Genomic DNA, 26,485 nt, shown 5'->3' on the forward strand with positions numbered 1-26,485 from the left:
AAATGGTGACCTGGAATAATACGTAGGTGCTTTTGGAGTGTTGTGCTTTCCTCTCTGGTAATATCCTCGAGACTCACTGGGTCAGTGAGATTGAGGAAAACCAAAGGTGGAATAAACCTCCCATTTTGCTTTTTGTTCTTTAAATCACACTTATCAAGCATCAATACTATAGATTCTGTGTAGCTTATGGGTCTTTGCTGTAATAAGAAATTATTTTTCTTTTTTCTTTTTCTTTTCTGTGAAGGTACTTTATGTTGATTAAGTTCTTTCTGTTAAATATCCTTTGCTTGCACTGGACTTTTCTTTGTGTTGATTTTTTGCTTCATTTTTTTTCATTTCCCATGCTGTTCAGTTACTGGATGCCAGAAGAACCAAGGTTTGTCCACTCTTTGCAGCTTGTTTGTTTTGCTCTGCCCAGCCTCACCTCCTCGTGTGTTTGAGTGTGTCTGTCTCCGTCTGCATTTTTTCCCTTTTGCTTGCAGATGCAGTAGTCCTGTTTACTAAACCTGTTCACAGCTTTATTTGTAAAAATAAAGTCCTTGTTTGTGTCTACTTGTAGTGGATGCTATTATTTTCATTTTTAAATGGACATGCATTTATCACAGAAAATAATGCATAGTACAATAAAGTATACCTTAGGAAACAAGGAATACTGAGTCTGGAGCACTGTGGGCGTAAAGAAGGTGTGTTTGTGAAAGTTTCCCTCTAACCCTTTCCACTTCCTAAATTAATACTCTGTAGATGTATAATTTCCCTTGTGACTGACACTAATATAACTGTTTCTGTGTATGTGTACATTTCTCTTCTCCTAAGACATTCAGAAAGCATCACTGAATTAATTTCCCCCTCTCCATGTGCTGCCCCATGCTTCTGAAGTCACCCTGGAGGACTTCACAGCTGGCCCTCTGGACCTCATGATTAACATTCCATTCTCATAGTGTGGAAACAGCAGATGGCACTTGGCATTTCCACTAACTTTTTCCCCTTCTTTCTCCTCTCCTGCTCCGTCTTTCTCATGACAGCATCTGCAGTTGACAATCCAGGCCCTTCAGGATGAGCTGCGAACCCAGAGAGACCTCAACCACCTCCTGCAGCAAGAGAGTGGCAACCGAGGAGCCGAGCACTTCACTATTGAGCTGACCGAGGAGAACTTCCGGCGGCTCCAAGCTGAGCATGACAGGCAGGCTAAGGAGCTGTTCCTGTTGAGGAAGACCTTGGAGGAAATGGAGCTGAGAATCGAAACGCAGAAACAGACCCTCAATGCCCGAGACGAGTCAATTAAAAAGCTCCTTGAGATGTTGCAAAGTAAAGGTTTGCCATCCAAAAGTCTTGAGGATGACAATGAACGGACACGGCGCATGGCAGAAGCTGAGTCTCAAGTCAGCCACTTAGAAGTGATTTTAGACCAGAAAGAGAAGGAAAACATACATCTTAGAGAGGTAAGGACATTCACTCTTATTTCCTCAAAGCTATATTTTATGAGTTAAAATATGTGATCGAGTTATTTTCACAGGTTGGAAGTCATCTACAGCCTCAACAAACTCCCCTTTGTGATCTGTTTTATAAACTTCCTGTCTGCTTATCACTTTTAAACTGGAATTTTCCATTAGTTTTTTTTCTCTGCTCACCACACGTATGTTCCTTTGTTATTTAGCACGTATTTAGGATCCAAGCATGTGCAGCACCTGTCAACTCTAAGGTGGTTTACAACTGCTTTCCTACAGATGGCCATCGTTGCAGGGTCTTTTAAGTATAACACTGTTTAAGTTTTAGACATTTCTCAAATATCATCTCTCTAAAGGATTAAAACCAATAGGTGATTAGGAAAACAATGAATCCAAATGTTTTTATAGGTGGATTGGCAGAATTTGCAGAAAGTAAATCATATGGATATTTCTGGAAAGAATGGTAAAATGTGCAGATCAATTTTGAACGTTTAGGTTTAAGATCATTTTTGTCTGCATTTACATTACTCTAGGACAGAGTGTTCCATGTTTTCCGAGTATGTGTTTTGCACTTAGTGGATTAAATCATTCAGTGTCCTTTCAGAGGCAGCCTCTCTGGCCTGCAACCGCCATTGAATGTTGAGCTGCTCATATATCTGAGACTATGTGGTTAGATAGAGCTTAAAAAAATGTGAGTGACAGCCAAGGTTTGAAATTTTTATAGCAGTTCCTTGCCACTATGGTGGATATAGATCTCAAAAGTACCCTGTAGACAAAACGCTGTGGGAGACACAAATCTCACAGAAAACAGGAAGCAATAAAATGGCATTAAGTATATTTTCAAAGTATTCCACAGCAGTAAGTAAAAATTCCAAAAGCTGTTTGCTTCCAGACCAAACTAGATTTCTTGGCATTATATATCTGTTCAGATGGGCGGCCCATTTTCTAAGTCGCTTGTTTGATTGTTGAGAAAACATGGTTTCCATGGTGGGGCTTGCTAATACAGATGCTCCCCACTCTGATGTAGGTGGTCTTTGCTTAGAACATTTGAACAGACTTTTGTGCCTTCAGCCTTAATGTCCTCCATGCTTATTCTCCCTTGTTTTGTTTTCATGAGACGTTAGCAACATGCTTGAGAAACCACATGGCTTGGTTTCATGTTGAGATGCTTAAAGAAATGTTTTGTTGGGCCTGGTCTTCCCATCTATATTCCAAGAGGGTGAATGTGGTGGGCAGACTTCCAAGATGGCTCCAATGATCCCTTCTTCTTGGAATCCATACCCTGGTGTAATCCCTTCCCCTTGAGTATACGCTGAACCTAGTGATTTGCTTCTAAACAATAGACTATAGCAAAGGAAATGGGATGCCAATGTCACTTCCATGATTAGGTTACATAAGACTGTTATTTCCATTGTGTTAGAGGATTCTATTGCCAGCTCAACTTCCATGCTTTGATGAAGCAAGCTACCATGTGGGAGAGGCCCATGTGGTAAGGAACTGAGGGCAGCCTCTAGCCAACACCTGGTGAGGAAATGAGACCCTCATTCAAGCACCCATAAAGAACTGAAAACTGCCAACAACCACTTAGTGAGCTTGGAAGTGGATCCTGCCCCACTTGAACCTTCAGATGAGATGACAGGCCCTAGGGTGGCACCTTGATTATACCTTTGTGAGAGACTATGAAGCAGAGGATCCAGCTAAGCTGTAGCTGGATTCCTGATCCACAGAAACTGTGAGATAATAAACGTGTGTTGTTTCAAGCTGCTGAATTTTGAGGTAATTATTGTACAGCGATAGATTGCTAATACAGTGGAGCAGAAACTAATCTCTTCTTGCCTTACTCCACAGACTTTCCATTTAGTTTACAGAAGAGAAGCAATAATTACTGGCATGTTATCACTTGCATGTAGAGTGACTGTGGATTTTGAAATTTTGGTTCTGTTATCTCAAAACTATGGTTGGTAGATTGCTATACTTGAAAAGGCTGCTGTTTTATTTTGAGTGCCACGGGTTCAAGTTGCATATGCAGCAAGGCTGTGATGCCAGAGAAACCTCCAGCTGCAGCATTGACCTTCATTCCATGTTGGGATCTTGTGGTCAGGGTAGAGTCACTCTTCTTCTGTTATTAGATTCTGCTCATTGGTAGCACTTAATAGATGTGCTTTGATTCCATTGTGTGGATGCCTCCATTTAAATGAATCTAAACACAATTCAGTTTGTGTTTTATGAGATTAGTTCATCCTCAGAATGGTCTGGCATGGATATGGATCATGTTTAGAGCCTTAAACATCAGTCTAAGAGCCCACAGAGAGTGGTACAGAAAATGCAACCCAACACATCCCACTAGTTTCCTTGAGCAGCAGACCAAAGTCAGTGGAGAGCCCTTATCTTGGCTCATCAAGAAGAGAGAATGAGGAAAAAGTATCTCTACATAAAAAATCTCATTTTAAACTTGAAATCAACAAGACTTGGAGGCCTAAAAGGACCCTTCCCAAGAGAAGGATTGTAGTAGATTGTGAGAGCCATTTGTTACATTTTCAGGAATTTTGTGAGCCTGCTTTTAAACTGTTGATGACTTGAAATTGGTCGAGGTAGGAGTATTTGCACCATGGAAAGTGGCAAATGCTACTCTCAGGGCCTAACCACGCCCTCCGCCCCATCACTGAAAACCCTTTGACTGGCACACTTCTGAATAAATGTCATGAAATGTTTACCCACAATACAGCAAGAAGAGGCTAGTTAAATAGTGCAAGAACTCTGATTGTGAATGTGTTAACTGCCCATCACTTATCAAAAGTTTTCATAACAGCATCTGGATAGATGCTTATGTGTCAGGTACTATGAAGAGTGCTTTAGGGGCCAGCCCGGTGGCGTAGTGGTTAAGTTTGCGTACTCTACTTTGGCGGCCTGGGGTTTGCCAGTTCGGATCCTGAGCACAGACCTGCACACTGCTCATCAAGCCATGCTGAGGTGGTGTCCCACACAGAAGAACTAGAAGGATTATAACTAGGATATACAACTATGTACTGGGGCTTTGGAGAGAAAAAAAAAAGAGGAAGGTTGGCAACAGACATTAGCTCAGGGCCAATCTTCCTCACCAAAAAAAAGTATACTTTAAAGAAAAAAGAAAAGAGTGCTTTATATTGATTTATATTTAATTCGCACAACCACTTCCTTTATTCATTCATTTGTTCATCCGTCCATTCAATGAATACTTATTGAGAATCTGTTTTGGGATAGAGCAATGATAACTGATAAAGTTTGACTTTATGGTGCTTGTATTCTACTGGGGTGAGACAGACAACAATTTAATAGTTAAACAGAGAAGTATCATGAAGAAAAGAAGAGAATGAAGAACTAATGACCAGAATTGGTTGGTTAGGGAAGGCCTCTTGGAGAGGGTGACACTGTGAACTGAGACCTGAATGACAAAAAGGAGCCAGCCGTGTGAGGCTCTCAGAAGACTGTTCCAGTCATATGGAAAGATCCACACCTAGGAGGTAGGTGCTATTATTTTGCCCATTTTACCTGGGGGAACTGAGGGACAAGTGACATTAAGAAGCTTGCCCAATGTCCCACAGCTAACACGTGGTGAAGCTGATCTTTGAATCAGGCTGACTCCAGAGTCTCAGCTATTAAACCATTTCATTATATCCCTTTTCTAGAAGAATCTTTCCCAAGGAGTGCTCTGCAGAACAGCCATTTTGTGGGATGTTGATATATGTTATGAGAGAAAAATGGCTGCAGGGCCAAATGAACTTGGGAAGATGCTGGATTCCATAGAATTGACTGTGGGACTCCTCAGACTCTTTAATATGCAGATGTACATCTGTCATTTCCAAGTAGGGGGCTATGGATGGCAGAGCTTCTCAGACTTATTGAACTTGCTTTTCTCTTGTTGTACTGGTGTTCTTTGTAAAACACTTTGAAAAAATGCTATGCTAGAAAATAAAAATTGTGCTTTTAATTTGTGACATGCAAAATATGAAATAATATACAAAGAGTTGTTTCCCATGGCCTAATAACTGGGTAATTTCCTCCATTAGTTATTCTAGAAGGCAAAGTTTATTGTAAGCTGTTTTCATATTCTCTACTGAGTTTTAGAATGTTCTTCTGTCAGGGTATTTTTTTATTTTTTAGTGGAAAAACGTGGCTGACTGCTTTTGGTATTAAACCAGTAAGAATAACCCAGCTTGAATAAAGAAGTTGCCTGACCTCTGTTAATTTAGATGAATCTAAAACAGGATTTAAAATGTACTTGAGGTTTTAAGTTCAGTGTGTTCCTGATTTCTTTTTCATTTTGCACGGTTCGACCCAGTTGGGGCTAGATGGCGTAATGCTGGGGAATAGAGTGCTAGTGGTTTTATGATTCATTCTCAGGCAGAGGTGTTGGACCTAGTCTAAACCCCATCTCTTAGAATACTGGCCTTGTTTAGTCTATTGTTTCAGGAGATTTCAAGTTGGCAGGAGCTACATATGGGGAGGGTCCGGTTGCTTTAGTGTCTCGTTGTCTTTTGGTGGTCTGGAAAAGGCTGAGGGTGAAACCACTTCTTTGCCGGGCAGGAAACAACAACAAAAAGATTATGATCTCAACTTATTTGGAAGACCAAAACCATTGCCCAAGAACTACAACTGACATGCTAATGGGAGCTGAAGTGTTGGCCGAAACGCAGCATTACTCACTAGTGTTGTCTGATGCCTTTGGATACAGGTTGATTTGATAAGACATTGTTTGATGTGGTAATAGTTTACCTTGTATCCAGCTTTTTCTGCAGAGAACATATTGTTCCATGTAAAGGTTTTAGTAATCAAATAGTATCAAATACTACTGATCTCATTAAGAAAAAGTGGGTTTATATGCCAGGATCCTCCTATATTCACTCTCCTTAATATTTTCTTGGCTGTCCTTAGAAGAGAGTCAGGAATCTTTGGACTCATCATGCTGTAAGATGTTTGAAGGGAAGGTATATATGTTCTGCTGCCATGCCTGTTCATCTCCTATGCTAATCCCCTTGGGCAGCTTGCCTTTCTTGGGGTAGCAAGGGAAGAAGAGCACTCCAGTCATCGGGGGCCACAATTGCTGCTAATCCAGGACGAGTAAAGCACCCAGGAGGCTAGGCCTGGGCTTCCCTCGTGCTGTGGGGGAACAGCGGGGGAGGAGGGCAAGGCAACATGAATTATTGGTCCCCTTGTGTATTTATCCGTGTTGTGCACTGGCCAGTAGGAGATCCATCAAGACGATGTCTGTTACCTAGAAGTTCTTGAGCTCATAAACCTTTTGCCGATGCCTCAAACCTCCCATGTATAATCTTTGCCCCAAATTCTAAACTCCACCTTAGTCCCCGCTCTGTCAGAACCATATGACCTCATTCTCTTTAGCACATACTTGTCTCCAGTTCTGCTGGCTGAGCCGTAATTTTGCTGATGCAGGCGTTTCTAATTCTGACTCTGCAGATTCGTTACCTTCTATTTCTACCAACAAAGCTCATCACAGAAGATATTCCCAAACACAAATGACCACATAAACATAGCATTTTACATTCTTTTGCAAGAGTTATTTCCTATGTATGTTATAGAACCTAACAATTGCTTCCTATTCTAATAAAGTTTCTTGCCTGATCAATACATTCCATCGATGTTCCCAGGCCTCCAATATTGCCTGCAGGTGCTCAATAAATATTTTAAAGAGTGAAAAAATAGTTAAAAAAATCTTAAGAATTGCTCTGTGGTTTATTTTGCCAATATTGGACAGGTTGATAATGATTGTACAAGTGCCATGTGCTTTTATGCTTTCGCTATCATTGCGCTGTGTTTGGAGTGGAGCGGGAGCTTGAGGGTAACCTTAACTGGAAGCTTTCTTTCATTTTTTTCGAAATGTGTTGGATATCATTGGGCACATGTTGAACGTCCATATGCAGGATGCTGTGGGAGTGCCCTTGGCAAGTTTGTGGTCTTGTTCAGGGATTCAGGTGAGCAATAAAACAAACAACCGACACTTATCTCGGCTTATTCTGTGCCAGGTGCTGTACTAGGTAAATACTGTTGTCATCATCCACACAACACAGATAAGGAAACCAAGGCACAAAGAGGTAAGTAATTGTCCCCAGTCACACACAGCAAATGCTGGAGCCAAGATCAGAACCCAAGAAGTCTGGCTCTAGAATCTACACTTGTCACCACCACACACTACCACCTCTTGGGATGGTGCACCGGGAGGACCTCAGAGGGCGCTTAAATGCTGTGCTGCTTATAGCTAGGAGAGCTGACGACTGGCTTCATCCAGAACAGAGCTGGTTTTCAAAGGCAGGAAGAATTTCAACACACAGGTATGATGGAGACGTATGATTAGAAAAGAGATGGCTGAGCCAAACCTTAGAGGTGGGAGCTGTGGTGGGTTTGAGGGCACAGTGAGTTTGGAGCAGCTAAAACTCCACCTGTCAGGAGGGAAAGGAAATAAAGCTGAACAGGAAATTTGGGGCCAGGTTAATGAGGGCTCTGAGCGTGGGACACAGGGGATTGGCCTTCACTCAGTAGGCTCTGGGCAGCCTTTGAGGGAATTCACCCTGGAGAAAGGCATGATCAGAAAAGCTTGTTAGTGCTAATTGTTAGTGGTTTGGATGAGAAGAGACTAAAGGCGTGGAGATAAGTTAGAAGGATACTGTGGTTGTTCAGTGACCATGAGTTTGAATCTGGGCGGTGGCCAAAGAAGTTGAAGGGAAAGGTCATTTCCACCTTCAGGCAGGACCTTGACAACTCGGGAACTGAGCGCTGGGAGCTTCGAGAAGCAGATAACCGCTGTGGGCCTGGGTGTAGGCAGATGGTGGGACAGTGGGTGGGCGAGTGTCGTCAGCAAGAGAGGCTGGGGTTGAAGAAAGACTTTGGATGTGTTGAGTTTGATGAAATCCTGGTGAAGCTGTGCAACCAAGGTTGAGAATACGGCTGAGGAAATGATTGTGATGTTCTGCTCGAGTGCATAAGGCATTTCTGACTCTTAGTCATGTTTTTTGTTGTTTCCACACACACCTGATCATTTGTGAGCACCAAGCCCCCTAGTTTGTGTGATCGTTTTAAAGGCTGCCTTGTCACTTACTCCTACTATTGCTTAAGAGGAGACCCTAGGAACTGCATACTTCTCCTTCATGCCTCTTTTCTGAGTGAGCATTTAATTTTGAATATGATATATCATTTGAAATTATGTGGAATTTTCATTGACTGATGCCAACTTGGTACAGGTTTCCTTTGTTCTCACTGAGTTCCATTTTCTCCAGGTCCTCCGTGCAGAATGGATGCCAATGATATGTCTTTACAGAAAAGCCCTCTCTCTGGATGCTGATTAACAACACATCCAAAAGCAGGATTTCATAACTTTTACCCTCACATTTCTAATGACATAGGGGATGTATTCATTTCTGTTTAGCACCATTTCCTTATCTTTAAATTCTAATACATTCTTTAAAGTTTGAACCCTGCATGCTAGTTTTAAATGGTTCAGATTATACCCCATATTGATTTTAATGAGTGTAATTGGTTGCTTTTTACAGTAACAGAGACTGGTGGAGCCCCAGGGAACCATTAGGCAGAAGGCATTTGGAACCTGCTGAGAAAAGAAAGTGGCAGGGTAGGGGGGTGGGGGGAGGCGCCAGGGCATGGGGAGAATGTCAGGAAGTTATTCTAGGAGAGACTGATTGCTGTCCTCATCGCCCTGTCCTCAGGCTCTACATTGGGTGTGACTGCTTTTTGAAAAATATTCTTTTGGCAGCTGATCTAATTTATCATCATCATCATTTGGTAAAACAGTACACCGCAAATAAAACCTCAGTGGTGAGAAAGTACTCCAGGCATCGGTACCATGGATACTTCAGCGTGTTCCACAAATTGCAGCAATGGGAAGTCGAGACAGCTCAGCTATACTAAGGTCCTGCCTGTCTTGGGTGGGAACATTAGCTAATACCTTCCATGTGGAGGAAGCTTTGTAGTTTATAGAACACATTCCATTTTAATGATTTCCTCTGATGCTCCTGATAACCCTGTGAGGAAAGTGAGGTTCAAAGAAATTGAGCAGTGATGACAAGTAACATTTACTGGGCACTCATGAGCATCAGCCTGTGCTAACCATTTTCTGAGGAGTGCCATCTAATCCTCCCGACAATACTCTGGGGTAGGTGGTGGTTTCCTGTCTCTCAGCTGCAGAGGCCAAGACCCAGAAGGGTGATGTGTCTGGGTCGGGTTCTCAGAGCAAGTAGTGATGGATCTGGGATTCAAATTTGAGCCTACTGGTTCAGGCACCTGTTCCTAACCACTCTTTGATACTGCCAGAGATTTCGACCTGAAATTCCTGAGTAGACTAGAGACTAGAATTCTAGTGTTCTGACTTCTTGCTCAGGGATATTTTCTCTGTAAATGCCAAAAAGGAAAGAATGCAGAGGGAACTGATTTCTGTGTTGTTTTCTTGCCACAACTTATCAGGGCCTGTCGAATCTGGAAATGTAAAATCTGTGAGGTTGCTGAGCCGTGGAAAGGTTAAACAGTGCCATGAAGAAGGCTGCATCGGGCCCAAGTCCCCTAGGTTCATTTGTGGCTGATAAAAATGAAAGGACTTGCTTAAAATACAAAGAATGGTACTCTACATTTAGGCCCTCCATAAATTCCTAGGGAATAGATGAATTTTTGTGAGCAGAGAATAAGGAAAAATGGGAGGCACTTAAAGTCGGATCTTCTCCATTTCCTCTGTTCAAAGTTAGCCATTTTCTTCCATTTGTTTTACTTCATCATTACCTCATTGCCTGGGAGAAATGCTTTGCCTCCCCAAACCAACTTTACTTCTTGTCTAGTCTTTGTTGGGTATTTTGGGTTTCTTTCTATGTCGGTTGTGAGACATTAAAATTATGTTTATAACTTCATAACGAGTGCCCCGTTTCATTGCTCTTCTTGATTGCTAAGAAGTTAGGTAAACTAAAATCTGCTTTCACACCCACCCTGGCTTGGATGTGGAAGGGGTGACTTTATTTGTGTTTCCAGTTTGGCATATAGGTTGAAGGGTGTCTTAAATGTTTGGGGTAGAGTGTTAAATATGGCGATGTGAATGATTGCCGGGTAGTTCCTTTGAGTGGCTTGTAGTTATAGCAGTTGTAACTTATGTAAAGTATGACTTAAGTCCTCCTTCATAACGGAAAAATATGTATGAGTAGTTTTTAGAAAAAGGAAAACGTAAGAAAGATGAATGAGACTTTAGAGTAAGAATTATAAAGACTTACTACTCACTTAGATCAAGAGTTGACAAACTAGAGCCCTTGGGAAAAATGTGCCCCACCACCTATGTTTTTATGGCCTGAAGCCAAGAGTGGTTTTTACCTTTTAAATGGCTACAGGTGAAATAATTCTGTAAGTACCTATATAATATCCTCTATTTTGCCTCATGATCCTCAAAGCCTAAAATATTGACTACTTGGTCCTTTAAGAAGAAGTGTGGCCACTCCTAATTTAGATGATAAGTAAATAGTTTCTGAATCAAGCTATTTGGTAAAAAGCATAAGTGCAGTTAGTTATATGTAGAGTATCAACTCTTACTACTTTTATGTATAGCTTTTGAGTTTTTTCTTTTTTAATGAGGAGGCAATATGTTTTTCTGTCCTTTCTGCCCATTTTTCTTATGCAATTATTAGACTGGTGATTTTAGTCTCCAGATCGCAGCACTTGGGTGTTGCCAGTTGTCATCTAAGTCTGCAGCTCCTGTGTGGGTTAGAAACAGATTGTGTGTCAAGTACTCACTAACTTATAAAGTGACAGAGAAATGAAGATTGCCATTAAAACACCAAAAGAATTAGGAATTCCTGACCTAAGTAAAACATAGGCTTCTAACTCCTCTTCCTTCTTTTTTTAAAAATACCTCTGTTTGTTGACACTTTTTGGGCCTACACAATTAGTGCTTTAAAAATCTGTGACTGCTTTGAAGGAACTGGCCTGAAAAAGAAACTGTTTGTGTATATGCAAGTCATGTTAAAAAGTCTTTACACATACTAATTGTTGGTATGCCATAGAATTGCTAGGTTTTCCTATGGAAAGTATGCTTAATCGGGAAAAGCCAGCACCTGGTCAGGATGACAACCAAGAAATCCCCTTCCTACCCTCTGCCCGTCCTTCAATCCCCAAGGCACTCAGATCTCTTCTGGCGACACGTAGGCTGGATTGCCAGCCATTTGAACATTTATTTTATTTAAGTATAATTGACATACAATATTATATTAGTTTCAGGTGTACAGTGATTTGATATTTTTATATATTATGAAATGATCAATACACTAAGTCTAGTTACCATCTGTTACCATACAGTGTGATCACAATATTATTGACCATTCCCTGTGCTGTACGTTTTGCTTCCTTTGTCTAGTCCAGGATTTCTCAGTCTCAGCTCTATTGGCTTTTGGGGCGGGGATAATTCTTTGTTGTGGGGGCCGTCCTGTGCATTGCAGGATGTTTAGCAGCATCCTGGGCCTCTACCCTGTCTGGTGATGCCAGTAGTACCTTTCCCCTTCCCCTCATTGTGACAACCAAAAATGTCTCCCGACATTGCAAAATATCCCCTGGGGGTGCAATCACCCACGTTGTGAACTGCTGGTATGGAATAATTGACACATCCTTCTGGTGGCTAGTCTATGGCTGTGGCAAGTACAGTAATTCTGAGCCCCACGAGCTTGAAACTCTGTTTCACTGAAGAAGGGCGAACCCAGATCGTGATACTTCTTGACCCAAAGACTGACCTCAGGGGATAGAACTAGGAAACAGATGTGCTGAGGAGAGGAGGGGGTTTGAGCCTGAAGAGAAACAGAGGTGGTGTGTGTGTGTGTGTGTGTGTGTGTGTGAGAGAGAGAGAGAGAGAGAGAGAGAGAGAGAGAGAGAGAGAGAGAGAGAGAAGCTGCCTCTGACTCCCCCTTCCTTCACTCCTTCCCTCTCAGAAAAGGTAGGGCTGGGAATGAGGCAAGTCCCAGAAAAGAAATGTAAAGGAGGGGTTGGGGGTGATGTTTTGATCTGAGATACACTGTTGGAAGGTCGAGACTTTGTGAAAATAAAAGAAGTTTGATTCTCAGTAGTATTTATGGAGGTAATAATTATGGATCTGAGAAGACATAAATTTCACTTTCTGACTACTGGACTCTGACTATTAATTGGCAGTTTTATTTTACAATAAAGGTTGTCGTCCCTGCTTTCCCCCAAGTGGCCTTTGAGTCTCCCCTTCTGTTTTTTGAATAAACATTTCTCTACATGAACCACTGTCCCACCCCCAGCTCCACCATACTTCAGAATAATTTTGGAGTATGGTGGTTTTATCATGTGGAAATGTAGTACAGATGTTCAGAATTACCTTTTCTTTCTCCCCTTTAAAACATCATGACCACACATGCTTTGCTCTAAGTATTATTAAGTATTTTTATTATTACTATTAAAAAATCTTGACTCAGGCAGAGTCCCACTAAATCTCAAGTAAAGGCAAATATTAAAATAGCAGCAAGTATTTATGTATCTCACACTAAAAAATCTGAACTCATGTTTGGCTTTTTATGCAATTGAAACCTTTCTTTTTGACCCACTTAATGGCGTCTTCTAGTTTTACCGTCTTTTCCTGACTCTAAAACTTTAAGTTCAAACTATAGGAGTTTTTTCACTATCCTTCATTGTCCCCCAAATTTTGTCTAGACTTCAGTTTTTCTCTTTATCCTGCCTATATCTTTGAACTCAGCCTGATCACCTAATGCAGTTTGATGTGAGGATTGGACTGCCAGCATGAATTAGTTAGCATGTGTTTTTACAAGTTATTAATGGGCGAAAGTTCTCTTCTTGCAGAGAACCCCACAGATGCGTGGCAGAGTTCTGCATTCTTCAGCTGCCACACAGTGGGGCCAGTGGTCATATACCCAGGAAATGCTTTATCAACACTCAACACATCCCCACTCAGAAACCTATTTATGGAGATTAGTTGCTACTCTAACTTCAACTTCTTTGGGGTTTATTAGTGCCAATTTCTTTTTATATTTCTTGGCCAGATTTAAACATATTTTTCTAAATAGTTGCTAAACAGAAAACCTCTTTCGATTTAGTCACTTGAACCTGGAGTCTAGAGTTCCCTTCCCATCTATGTGTACTTTTTAGTGTGCTGGAAATTAATTCTGGTTTAGATAACTGATCTCCTTTAAAGCATTGCTTTTTCCATCCACACCAAAATAGGATTGCATTACAAGGTGATTTTCTTTTAAAGGGTGGAGGAGATCTTTGTCCTTCTGGCAGAGTTCATATAGTAAGGAAGAGGCAAAACCTGATTGTGACTTAGACAGTAGCAATAAGACTCAATGTAGGTATTCCACCATATCTTCCTGGTACCCAGCAGTGGTCCAGCCAATGATCTCTGTTGCAGTACTTTGGTGATACATGTCAAGATTCAGATGATTTTAAGGACTCAAGCTTTAGTTGTTTTAAAAGACAAAATGTTGTGCAATGACTGGATCCTTGCCAATTCCAGTCTGGAAACTTGAGACACCTCAAAAACCTACCAGGCGCTAACCTCAGTGGGTATCCTTAGGATGCCTCTTGAGCCACTGTTACAGGTAGAGTGATCATGGGAGTTTGGTGGGGACTTGAGGATGCTTATGCTAAGTGGGGACTTCTGGCACATGATGACACAGGATTCTCCAGAGGATATGAAATCTTTTTAAAGAACTCATTATCTTTTCCCCTTTTTCTAGGCTGTGGTTATCTTTGTAGGCTGGCTTCTTGCTTTGTTGCCTTACAGACACAAATGTGCTGCTTCTTGTAGAGAGGACTCAAGAAGAATGGTCCAAAATGACCACATTTCCTGAAATCACAGCTGCCTCTCGAGAAATCTCTATGGCACGGTCTGTCTGAGGGTTATTACATGGATAGAGAAAGGTTCCTGGAATCTTGTCTTGGGAGGTCCTGGCAGGGTGCTGCTCACAGCATAAATCATTGTCATTGTTGCCACCACTGTTAAAGTGGAAGGCTCTCTGGTGCAGGCACGGAGTTCAGTGCTGTAGTCACTTACTTCTGAGAGCAACTCTATGAGGCATAGGTGCTGACACTGTCGCATTACTTAATCAGGGCAGCTAAGTAACTTGCCTAGGGCCTCACAGGGGCCTTGACCTCAGAAATGAGAACCATTGTGTCATCTACTGTTCTGTAGAAAGTCAAAATAACTTCTAGTCGTTTCTTCCCACCCAGTGCCTCTCCTTCTCTCTGGTTTGTTTTCTTTGAAACTTTCCTTTTCTATTTAGATTTCTCATCTGGTTTCTATTATGACTTCATTTAAAATCTTATTCTTTCTCTTAATATGTTGATTTCTTTCTCTTTTATTGTAACCTCAATCATTTTCTCCCCTTTGTGTTTCCCTCTGCATTGTTTTATGGGTTTAATTGTTTTTGTTGTCATATTCCAGGTAGCAGTTCTGGGCTTTTGCAAGAGACCTAAGGATGCTAGTGAAATTTACAGGAGACTTATGGGCTAATATAATTTTAATCAGCAATTTTCTTTGCCTTCTTTGAAACCTTTTCATCTACCTTCTTGAGTTTATTCTTTGGTCTCAAATGAAATGACCTATGCAAAGCTCTTTGCACAGGGCTTGGCTCAACAAATGTCATTTACATTTCCTTGAAGAAAGATGAGGAGGGGATAAGCAAGGGTTACCTTCTCATCATTTGGTCTCCTTGTAAAGCAAGTCCACATTCCCTTTACAAACCATTGATTTCTCTCTTCAGAATTAAGCCTCGCCTGGTGGCATTTTACAGGTCACTTGTTGGGTCACAGGTGTTTGTCCTGAGCTGTTCAAACTCAGGACTGACCTTCTCTCCAGCATCCCAGTTTCACTTTGTAATTGGTTCAGAATGCTATAGAGTGGATTGTATTATATAGTAAATATCTGGTTCACAAGCCTTGAATAAATTAACTTAAATGTAATACATGAATACATATAAAGGCTGGCACAAGTAGGTACTCGATAAATGTTAGTTTACCATTCTTTATATAGGTCTGTTTCCTCTCAAGACTGTACATTCCCTGAGAGCAGGAATCATGTCTTACTCATCTTTTATATCACCAGCACCTGGTGCTCAGTAGGTGCTCACTGTTGGTTTATCATTATTGATACACATCTGTCTCCTGCTAAGACTGCGCACTCCTTGTGAGCCGCGATAATTTCTTACACGTCGTTCATATAGTGTAGTAGGTGACCAAAGTGTGTGATGTGTATAGAAACTGACTGGGGAAAGAAAGCATGAAACAATTAGAAGTTGTTACAACTTTTTGGATGACATAAAAATTCTTATGATTCATCAAAATATTTTTAATGAGTCATGTATAAGCAGTAGTTACATTAGCTACCCTTTATTGGGTGGCACAACTAAGTGCCACTGTTATACGCTTAATCCCAGTTAGAATTTATCCCCCTTTTACAGATGAGGAAACTGAGGCACAGAGAAGTTGTGACTTTCTCAAGGTAACATAGCTGTCACATTACAGTTAGAATTTAAATAGAGTTTTTTCCACAACCACACTCTTGCCTTAGAAATAATTACTCCTCACAGTGTATTTCATAACCATTATAATACTAACAGTAGTACTCCTGCAGGAAACCTTTTTATTAAAATAAGATGAAAATTAAACATATATTGAGTACCAACTTTGTGGAAAATTTTATCCTCTGCCTGGACCTCTCTCCTGAGCATCAGCACCATATATTTAACTATTTAGTAAACATCTTGTAGGTTGAGGACACATCTTAAACTTGGCCTGTCCAGAATGGAACTTCTTGTCTTCCCAACTTTTCTTCCACCTGTGTCCCTGTCTCGCTGACTGCCACTGCTGTGTAGCTCCCAACCCAAGCCAGGCATTGGGCATCATCATCAATTTCTCTTTCTCCATCACCTTTGTGTTAGTTTCCTACTGCTGCTGTAACAAATTACCACAGACTTAGTGGTTTACAACATAAATTGATTCTCATACAGTTCTAGGGGTCAGAAACGTGAAGTCAGTTTCCTTGGGCTAAAATCAAGGTGTCAGCAGGGCTGTGTTCCTTGTGGAGGCTCTAGGGGACAATTCATTTCTTTGCTTTTCCCAGCTTCTAGAGGCCAGCTGCAATCCTTGGCTCATGTCTCCTTCCTCCATCTCCAAATCCCTCTCTCTATGACCTCTGCTTCTGTTGTCATGTTTCCTTCCCTCTGACTGTGACCCTCCTGCATCCCTCTTATGAGGACAATGTGATTACATTGGGCTGACCCAGATAATCCAGGATAATCTTCTCATCTCAAGATCCTTAACTTAATCATATCTGTAAAGTCACTCTTGCCATGTAAGGTAACATATGCACAGATTTTGGAGACTAGGACATGGCCATCTCTGGGGGGCCATTATTCAACCTACCACACTCCTTATATCCAATGTATCACTAAATCCTGTTTATTCTGTCGACAAACTTTTCGATCTGCAAATATTTTTTCATTTCCATTGCTCTGTGAAAGGATTTCAATCTAAAATTGAGCCAGAGGATATGAAATGTAGACTCTCATGCGTGCGCCCTTAGGAAAAGGAAACTTAAGAACTGAGAGACTTGATTTTCCACATATGCTTGACTTACAGAAAACCAGAACTTATCTCCTGACCAATGAACATCCACCAAGAATGTCTCCCCATCCTCAAGCCAATGAACTTACCGCTTGCATTCTGTCTGGATTTCCCTCCCTCTTTGTACTTCTTGCCCATAGATACAGCCTGATCCAAACCTTCAACAGATTTGCCTATAGCTTGCTATAGTATGTGTTTCCTGAATTGCAATTCCTGTGCTATTCCTGAATAAGCTCAATTTCTGGTAATTTGAGCTTGCCTAGTTTACCTCTTTATTTAGGTTGACAGCTCTTACTTTTAGCCTGGTCCTCTTAACTGGTCTCCTAGCTTTGTATCTCTTGTAGTGCATTCTTCATGCTGCTATCAGGATCATCTTTGAAAAATGCATGTCTGTCCTTTCAGTACCCTCCATTGCCTGGAGGACAAGTACAAACTCTGGAGCCTGGTTCATAAGGCCCCTGCCTGCTTTTCCAGTCTCATCTGCTACTCTTTCTCTCTCCTGTGCCTCCCAGGCACCTTTGACTCTGGTTTTGCTTGAAAACCAGCCTCTGGGCTCTGTGTCTGTATTTGTCCGTCTCCCCGGCTGTCTGGGGTACCCTTCCTCCTCCATCTTTACCTGACTAACCTTTACTTGTCCTACATTATTCAGCCCAGGTGCTACTTTCTCCAGAAGTTCTAACTTTCACTCCTTCTCACCCTAAACTAAATTAGAGTCCCTGCTTGTGCAAGTATTTCTCATAGAAATTATTAAATAATCATTTATTTGACTATGAATATCCAAGGGAAGAGCCATATCAACTTCACTGGTATATCCATGGAACCCAGTCCTTGGTACATAAGAACCCTGTAAATATTTGTGGATTGATTTTGGAGTGAGGCTGCACTGGTATTCTTTCATGGAGGATCAGATTTTTATTTTGAACCACTTTTAGATTTACAAAAATTTGCAAAAATGGTGCACAGAGTTTCCAAATGTCCCTCACCCAGCCTCCCCCAATGTTAATATGTTGCATAACCTAAGTACTAACATTAGAACCAGGAAATTAACATTTCTGTCTAGTATGGTACAATATCCCATATAGGGTCTAAACTAAGGACCCTGTTATGTTATGTTGAACTGTTATCTTTTTCTACCAATGTCCTTTTTTTTTTTTTTTTTAAAGATTTTATTTTTTTATACCAATGTCCTTTTATAGTTGTTCCAGGATCCCACGTTGCATGTAGTTATTATTTCTCCTTGGTCTCCTGCAGTCTGCAATAGTTCCTTAATTATTCTTTGTCTTTCATGTTCTTGGCACCCTTGAAGAGTATTAATCAATTATTTTGCTGAATTTCCCTCATTTTCAGGCCCTTCAGATGTCTTTTCATGATTGGACTATAGTCATGCCTTTCTGGCAGTAGCACCATAGAAATGGTGCTGTGTCCTTCTCAGTGCATGGGATCATGGAGTTCATGCTGTCACTGTGCCTTATGACTGCTCATTGCACTGGTCTGAGCTCTGCTTTGGGATATTGGCTGTTAAGTGGATTGTGGTCATTGTCATCAACAAGGCTAACATTTATTGATTGCCTGTGGTGTGTCAGGCCTTGTTCTAAACACTTTATATGTAGTAACTCATTTAATCCTCACAACAACCCAAATGGAGTAGAGCCTATTAATCTCCCCTTTACAGATGAAGAAACTGAGTCACAAGGAAGTGGATTACCCTGCCCAAAGCCTCACAGGGAGTCACAATTAGGGTGGGCTCAGGGCCTGTGTTCCTAACCATTAGGTGACACTGCTTGCTTTGTGTGTGTGAGAAAGCAGGGCATGGTGGGTGGGGGCTAGTGCAGCATTTGAGGTCACAAGGGCTTCTCATGGAGCATTTATAACCTATGCTTTTCCACAACCGCCTGCCATGTGGGTCCCCTTAATCCTGTCCCCACCAATTAGGAGCTAGTTTTGAAAGTCTAGGAGACCATTCAAGAGGTGGAATTGAGGTGATGACAGTGGAAACAGATCAGGAGAGGGATGGAAGAGGAGGCCTTGAAATAGGAACCATGTTCTCTGACAGCTAAGAATGTAAAGGATGAGGAGGGTGGAGATATCAGAGAGAAGCTGGGGTTTTCAGCTTGGGTGACAGGGTCATTGTTATTGCCTATGACAGTCATGAGGGAGGCAGGGTTTTGGGAGGGGAAGATGAATTTGATATTTGAAAATACAGGTTTGCATTTCAGCACAGAAGACTGTGCTAGAGATGTAGATTTGGAAACCATTTGTAAGAGGTAGGGTTTAGAACTCCCCCCAAAGGAAGGAGGGCCCAAAGATAGAACTGGGGCATATCTGTATTTAGGACAAAGAAGGAAGAAGGGAAGCAGTGAAAAAACTAAGAAGGAAATATTCAGAGAGGAGGGAGAACCCAGAAAGCTGAGTGTTCAAGGACAAGAGAATTCGTTCACTCATTCATTGAGTAATTTTATGGAGAGCCTTCAACTCTAAACTATGTTTTGAGGAGGACATCAAGGTGACAGAGACCCTGTGATGGGGGCTGTATTAGGAAGGGACCTTTGGGCTGGGTCCCCAGGGGTGAGGAGAAGTTCAATGATTGATAAGGTAAGAATGACAGAAGGATATGTACAGCCTGGAGGTCTGACACTTTAGCATACATGATGTTCTTTCTTAGCCACCCCAAAAGAACTATATGATTTTAACCAAACCTTAGTTTACCCCCAAAATTATATTCAAATGGACAGTCTTCCTAAAGCATATACTATGATCAAAGAGTGTAACATTTGAAGATTCTCTTAGCAATACAATGAAGTGTGGTTATTTCAGTAAAAAATATTAAAGTTGAAATAGTTTTTAGGTACTATGAACATTAAAGATCCAGATGAATGACCGGTTTCTTTCCTGAGTTTTGGGAATTGAGAGGATGCTGGTGCAAAGCGCTGCTCTATCCCAGCCCGCTATCGATGGTAGGTAGCAACAGCTAATGCTAAATCAGAAAGGATGGTTTCATGTGATCCTTGTCAGCAGCATAAATGTTTGAGCTGCCAGAACAGGAAATTATAAAATTTGCATCTAAAAATAATCTTATCCTTTGCCTTTTCAATGGTGACCTCCAGTGGAAAGAAACAAGGACCTTATAGAAACTCCCAGCAGTTTGTGAAACCCTTCTTTGTAATCAGCTGATTTGATTTTCTTCAGTATAATGGCAGAATGTTTGTGAGGAAATTAAACTTCATCATACTCTAGCCATCGGTTGCATGACATCAACATTTCTATCAGGCTTTCAGGAGAAGTTTTGAAATACTGGAGCTATCTTTGACCCCAGTGCAAGTTTGCAAAGCTACAGCAGCTTTGGAAGCAGTTTAAATGAACTTGGGACCTCTAAAGCAGGGTTTCTCAACTGTGTCACTCTTGACATTCTAGGCTGGATAATTCTTTGTTGGGTTGGGAGGCCGTCCTGTGTGTTGTAGGATGTTTAGCAACATCACTGGCCTCCACTTCAAGGACCAGTAGCATCACCACCACAAGTTGTGACAATCAAAAATGTCTTCCGACATTGCCAGATGCCTGTGGGGCAGGGGGAGGCAGAGTTGTCCCCGGTTGAGAACCACTAGTCAAGAGCCTCAAAGTATGGTCCAACAACCAGCAGATCATCTGCACTTTCTGGGGGCTTGTTAGAAATGCAGCTTCTCAGGCTCTGCCCCAGGCCTCTGCAATCAGAATCTGCATTGTAACGAGATCTCCAGGAGACCTGTGGGCACAGGAAGGTTTGAGAAGCGCTGACCTAAAACTCTGCCCAGGGCAGTGTGGTGTAGCAGAAGGGCAAGAGTTTTGGAGTCAGACATGGTTTACCATTAATAGCTGTGTGACCTCAGGCAAGTTGTTCAACCTCTCTGAGACTCAGCTTCCTCCTCTGTAAAATGAGACTAAGAAAACCTCCTGTGTTGGGAGAATAAAAGGGGAGAATCCAGCTGAAGCAGTGGAAAAGGGCACCTGGCCCTTATTAGAATCTCACTGGGCTGATTTCCTTTCCTCTCTTTATAAAGCTGTTTTATTTGGCCCTGCTGCACTCACTGTTATTTGTGTGATGATATAAGAGGGTGAGGAAAAGCAATATGTCTGAGTCAGTGCTCTACAAGTAGAGCAGGCTGTAAAATATCTGCTTGTTTACGCATTTTTATTTTTGAATTATCTACTTTCTTTAAACTATGGCTCTTGTGGTCTGGCCTTCCCGTTGCTTGGGAAACTGGGATCCCATTTCTGGAAAACCCATTATCCTGGTCCTTGTGAACTCTTAATGGTCTCATTTAGAGGCCAAAATCTAAAGGTGGGAAAGGTGAAGTTGATGGCAGCTAAGTGTAAAACTCTTTAAGGAAGAAGAAACTCACATGGTAAACTTTATTCCTATGCGATGGCAAGTGGATTTTGAAATGGGGCGATTATTTTCATGACCATTAGTAAAATTTTTGGTTACACAAGATAAGGATAAATATTTTTGCCTTGGGAATAAACTGATTGCTCCATGACTCCAAATTTTCCCCTTTTTCTCTTTGTCTCATCATGACATTGCCTTGGTATAAAAGCAAATATTTTTAAATTTCTCATCCTGATGTATCAAGAATCGTTGTTTTCATGGCCTTTGGGTAGTACTCTAACCTGACAGACAATTTCCTTTTTTGGCAAAATTCATTAAAAATAATATATAAGATAGGTACTTATGTGCACACATGCCCTCACAAAGCCATACAAACAATATATGATCTAACTTGTCAGGACAATTTTTTAGGCAAATCGCAAGTAGTTTATCTGAAGTATTGTGATGCAACAAAGATGAAGAGACATTGTCCGGAACCAATGTACAGGTGTGTAGATCGGGTACTGCACAACTCTGGGGGCACCATGTACATCATGGACATCATAGATTTGCATATATATTATGACAATTTGTCAGGAGGTAGCAACACAGTCCTTTGTTCTAACAAAATTACTACATTGCAACAGCTTTCTGGCAGATGGAGGTAAAGTGTCTTTTCTCATTTGCTCAAGGGCACCATATGAGCCAGTGGTAGCCCTGCCATCTCACTTTTCTTTGGGAGCTTCTACTCTGGTGTGCAAAACAATACAAATCATTATCGCAGGAGTAAGAATGTGGCTGAGAGCCACGAGAAAATTACAATTTGTTTAATTTCCACATTTCATGAATATGAAAAAAGAATTCTCCATAAAAGGAGTGCCTATGAATATCACTTTCGTATTGAAGCTATTGCTAATGCTTGTGTGTATGCTGCCATCCTTCCCAAGTGAAGGAGAAATAATTCAAGAAGTAGAAGAGATCTGCCAACGTTAAGTCCAGCAGACGGTAGACAGGATATACTGAAGAATTCATCTGCTCAGAATGGTTGAACATCAGCTGATGTTGTGAAGGAAGGTGGGTGACATGCTGCTTGTGCTGGAGAGATGGGGACAGCAATACCCCTTTTAGACATGAGACTATACCGAGTGTACATTCTTCTTCAGGACTTTGCTTCTTTGACTCAGGGCCTGTTCACATAGCTTAGTATGGGTCACATGAGCATTTTGGGTTTGTTTGGTGTCATGCCTTGGGTTGACCTATTTTACATATGTTCTTGTAGTTGTTCCACTTTTACCTCCATTTTTTCTAAAGATAGCTGCAGTTTTACAGGAAATTGCATTTGGACAGTCACTGAGGAGGGGAAAATGTTTGTTTCAATCCAGCCTATTTAGGTGCAACAGTGTTGGTGATGCAGATAACAAGGGGCTCTTCTAGGTGGACAGAGCAGGAAGGAGAGAAGGCACTTACTGACAGGGAACCAGGCAGAGGAAATCTACCTTTTTGTTCAAGTGGTAAACATCTGGAGTTAGTTTACTCGGATCTGGATGTGCCCAAATTGGACATTTTGACTGGATTGCAGAGAAGGGCGTCACCTGGGTGTTTTTTGTGGTGATATCATTCTTATGGCTGTGACAGCTAGGGTTCTCAATTATAATAATAAGTTGTGAGGTGTGGGGGAAACAGTTTGTTCTCAATAGTAGTTAATGTCATGAAATTTGTAAATGTGTTAAAACTAAATTATGTGATTATAATATAATGATGATAGAAATAATAGATGCGATATTAGATAGCGTATATAATAGAAAGCTTAGTTTGGGTCCATGCTCTTACTTAATTCTTATATAATTCCCTGAGGAAGCTTCTATTGTCATGTTTATCTTGTTGATATAGAATCTGAGGCTTAGACAGGTGAAGTTCACACTGCTGGGAAGAGAAGGAATGGGATTTGAACCCAAGTCTGACCAGCAGATTCCCACTCAAAGTTATGTTTCCCTGAGCTAAAATGACAAGGATTGTGTGCAACCACGTCCCTGGGCACTGCCCACAGGGATGTGTGCATGTCACTGGTCCTAGGTAGGATGACAAACTGTCCTGGTTGCCCGGGAGTAAAGGGGTCTCAGGATGTGGGACTTTCAGTTTAAAAACTGGAGAAGTGCTGGGCAAATTGGAGGGGGTTGGTCACCATCTGCTGCATGCCATGGCAGGGACAGGCGAGCATAAGGTGGGAGCCGCTGCATTGCTTCCTCCCCCGTCGTATTGTTCTGTGCATTCTGGACGGTTTGGATGAGAGTGTGGTTTTTCCATTAAACTTTTTCAGGATGTAAAGGAAATGTGTGAAGAAAGTGCAGCGCTGGTCTTTTAGGCAGCTCATCAGGCAGGATCCTCAGGGTCTTTCTAGAAGCAGGTGAAGAAGAAATTATAAATAAATACATAAAGAAATAGCCTGCCATGGTGGTGGGAAACACGCTCACTGCACTTCAGACGTGGCCACGATGGTCACATTTCAGCCAGATGTCTCAGTGCCATTTTGCTCTAAGTTGATGGATTTTACTGATTTGGTGCCAGGGGAGGGGGGTGAGGGTCATACCCTCACACGATCCTACCTTGAATGCGGGCTGTTCTTCCTCCATTGCAGGAGTTTAGAAACTAGAATTTAATATTTAACAACCATTCACATTGTTGTACTGGAGAAAATAACAATAAGTATGTTTATTTTTAAATGGAAATTTGCTACTTGGAAGTGTCTACTCCCTTGAGGAAATTCTTCATATTTGATCCTCTCGTGTTGGAAGATCTGCCTGTAGACCTGGCATTTGTACAAGGGAAATTTATTTGATTCCTTTTTTGTAAAAATGAGAATGATTTTTTTTTTTTTTTTTTTTTTTTTGGCGTTCTTGTGCTTTCCTTGGAAACTTGCTGATTTGTTTTTCAACTTGTTGATAGGTTGCCTATCTGGTCACACGTTTGTTTGGTCTGTTTTTCCCCCTCCTCACCCAGTTTGGGTGTGGGGAGGAGGTATCTGTGCTTCTTCAGGACATCTGCTGTTTGTTGTTATAGCTGACTTTGGAATGCTGTCCTTGGAACAGCTACCGACACGGAGTGTCCATGTGCAGTACTTCATTAGCTGATGATGTGGGAGAAAGGAGCTCTCCTTCTCAGACAATTCCCCAAGTGACCAGAGCCTCGCCCTTTACGTGTCAACACTTTCAAAAATGATTAACCACTTTGAGGGAAATCTTTATAAATTATAGCTATTTGAATATTTCCTGGCTTTCTTACACAAAGAGTGTCCTGAGCAGACTGCAGCCTTTTCTTCATAGCTCAGGGTCAAGATTAGCAGTGTCTATTATTATTCTTTCCCATGAAGAGGTGGGTGCCTTTGGATGGTCTTGGGAATATAGGGTTATTTATCTCTCTCTTAAGTGGTCGCAGATTATCTCCTTCTGATGTCTACTTTTGGTGCTTTTTTTTTCTGGTTCTTCCTGTGCTGCTAGAGATTACCTATCCCTGTTGACAATACTGGTGTCTCTAGTACTTGTTTCACATTTCAACTTTGTTTTTTTTTTTTTGCAGGGGAAGATTCACCCTATGCTAATATCTGTTGCCAATCTTCCTCCTTTTTCTTCCTTTTTTCCCCTCTAAAGCCCCAGTACATAGTTGTGTATAGTTGTAAGTTCTTCTGGTTCTTCTACGTGAGCCACTGCCACAGCATGGCTACAGACAGACGAGTGGTATGATTCTTTCCCTGGGAACCAAACCTGGGCCATCAAAGCGGAATGCACCAATCTGTAACTGCTAGGCCATCAGGACTGGCTCCACATTTCCACTTTTTACTGTTAATTCGCTATAGACTGGGAATCAGATTGCTAAGCTTCTTAGAATTGTGTAGAGTAACTATGGTTTGAACAGACTCACCTATGAGTAAATTGAGAAAGTCTCAATATGTTGAACTTGGGTCATCTCAGAGACACCTTCTAGGTGATTGTAGGGCCACTGTGTTTACAGATCTCCTTTGGGTTTTGAAACGGGTGAAATAAAGCTTGTGAAGATTTGAGATCGTGACCAGGGAGGATCTCATGACTCAGAATCTTACCTTCACTTCTTTTTAGTTAAGATGGTGCTGAGAACTCTCAATTCTTTTCAGATACCTTTTCTTACATCTGGATGTATAACAGAATTTTATTCAAGCTGTTTGGATCTTGCATACTTATAATGTTAGCCAAAGTACTACTATTTATGAAATTTCCTTTGTTTTCTTTCTAATGTTGGATCCTGAAATTTTTTGAATCATTTATAATTTAGCCTCCTATTTATATCTTTAACCTCAACCAAGCCGGGTATAATGAGAAAAATAGAAATAGCATCACGTTAAGTAACCATATTCGGAGAAGCCCCACAGCAAGTTAAAATTCATATTCATTAGTAACATGAGGAAGTCAGCTGAGTATAGTGTGGAAAGGTCTGGGAAAAGGCAGGTGAACATTAGAATTTTTAAAGCAATACGTTTCCCTCAGCCTGTTTTATTAGACTGTGAGAGTGAATTTTACCAAACAGCAGCCTATCTGTTTTGTTCTTTCCATGTTTGATTGAAATTTTAATTAAACTTGCTTGAATTAAATGGGAAAGTCAAATCACTTATACTAGGTAGGCTTAATATAATATCACAAATTAAAAATGTGTGCATTACAAACTAAAAATTCTGTATTATTCTGGCCTGCTAAAAATTTCTCAAATTTTACTTTCTATGAGTGTGTAGGGGACTAGAAGAAATATGTATATTAGAAATCTCTTATGTTGTATTTGTGAGTCAATGAGAAAAGAAAAAGTTGATTAAATAGACTAAAAATAAAAATCTCTTTGAACTTGTTATTATCTTGTAAATTACATAAGCCTGAGAGTGAAAGGTTAAAGGCTCTCCACCTCAAAGGGCATAAAATGAATGGAAATGGGCTAGTATTGTTGTATTTCTCTTGTTGCTACTGTGTATCTTCTTGTTCTGAAAACGCCTTCTCTGGTCAGTCTCCACGTGGGTAGTAAGAGGATAATTCTGTTTTAGGGGAATTACTTGTGGCTGTGA

General features: G+C 41.1%; 1 protein-coding gene across 31 annotated transcripts in view; it reads left to right on the forward strand.

Moving 5' to 3' along the window:
* The window catches only part of ERC2 (ELKS/RAB6-interacting/CAST family member 2), a 904,450-nt gene that overhangs the window by 153,541 nt on the left and 724,424 nt on the right, over positions 1 to 26,485 (forward strand). For 16 of the 31 annotated variants that reach the window (XR_011426853.1, XR_011426854.1, XR_011426851.1 and 13 more), the window contains exons 3-4: positions 353 to 376; positions 1,023 to 1,439. Coding sequence is in view for 16 of the 31 variants with exons in the window: in XM_070237376.1 (XP_070093477.1) it covers positions 353 to 376; positions 1,023 to 1,439 (441 nt within the window). In the remaining 15 variants the exon portion in view is untranslated. The remainder of the gene's footprint in view (positions 1 to 352; positions 377 to 1,022; positions 1,440 to 26,485) is intronic. The other 15 variants (XR_011426862.1, XR_002800567.2, XR_011426860.1 and 12 more) reach the window with 1 other exon arrangement.

This window comes from Equus caballus, chromosome 16 (genome assembly GCF_041296265.1).
Source record: "Equus caballus isolate H_3958 breed thoroughbred chromosome 16, TB-T2T, whole genome shotgun sequence".
NCBI lineage: Eukaryota > Metazoa > Chordata > Mammalia > Perissodactyla > Equidae > Equus > Equus caballus.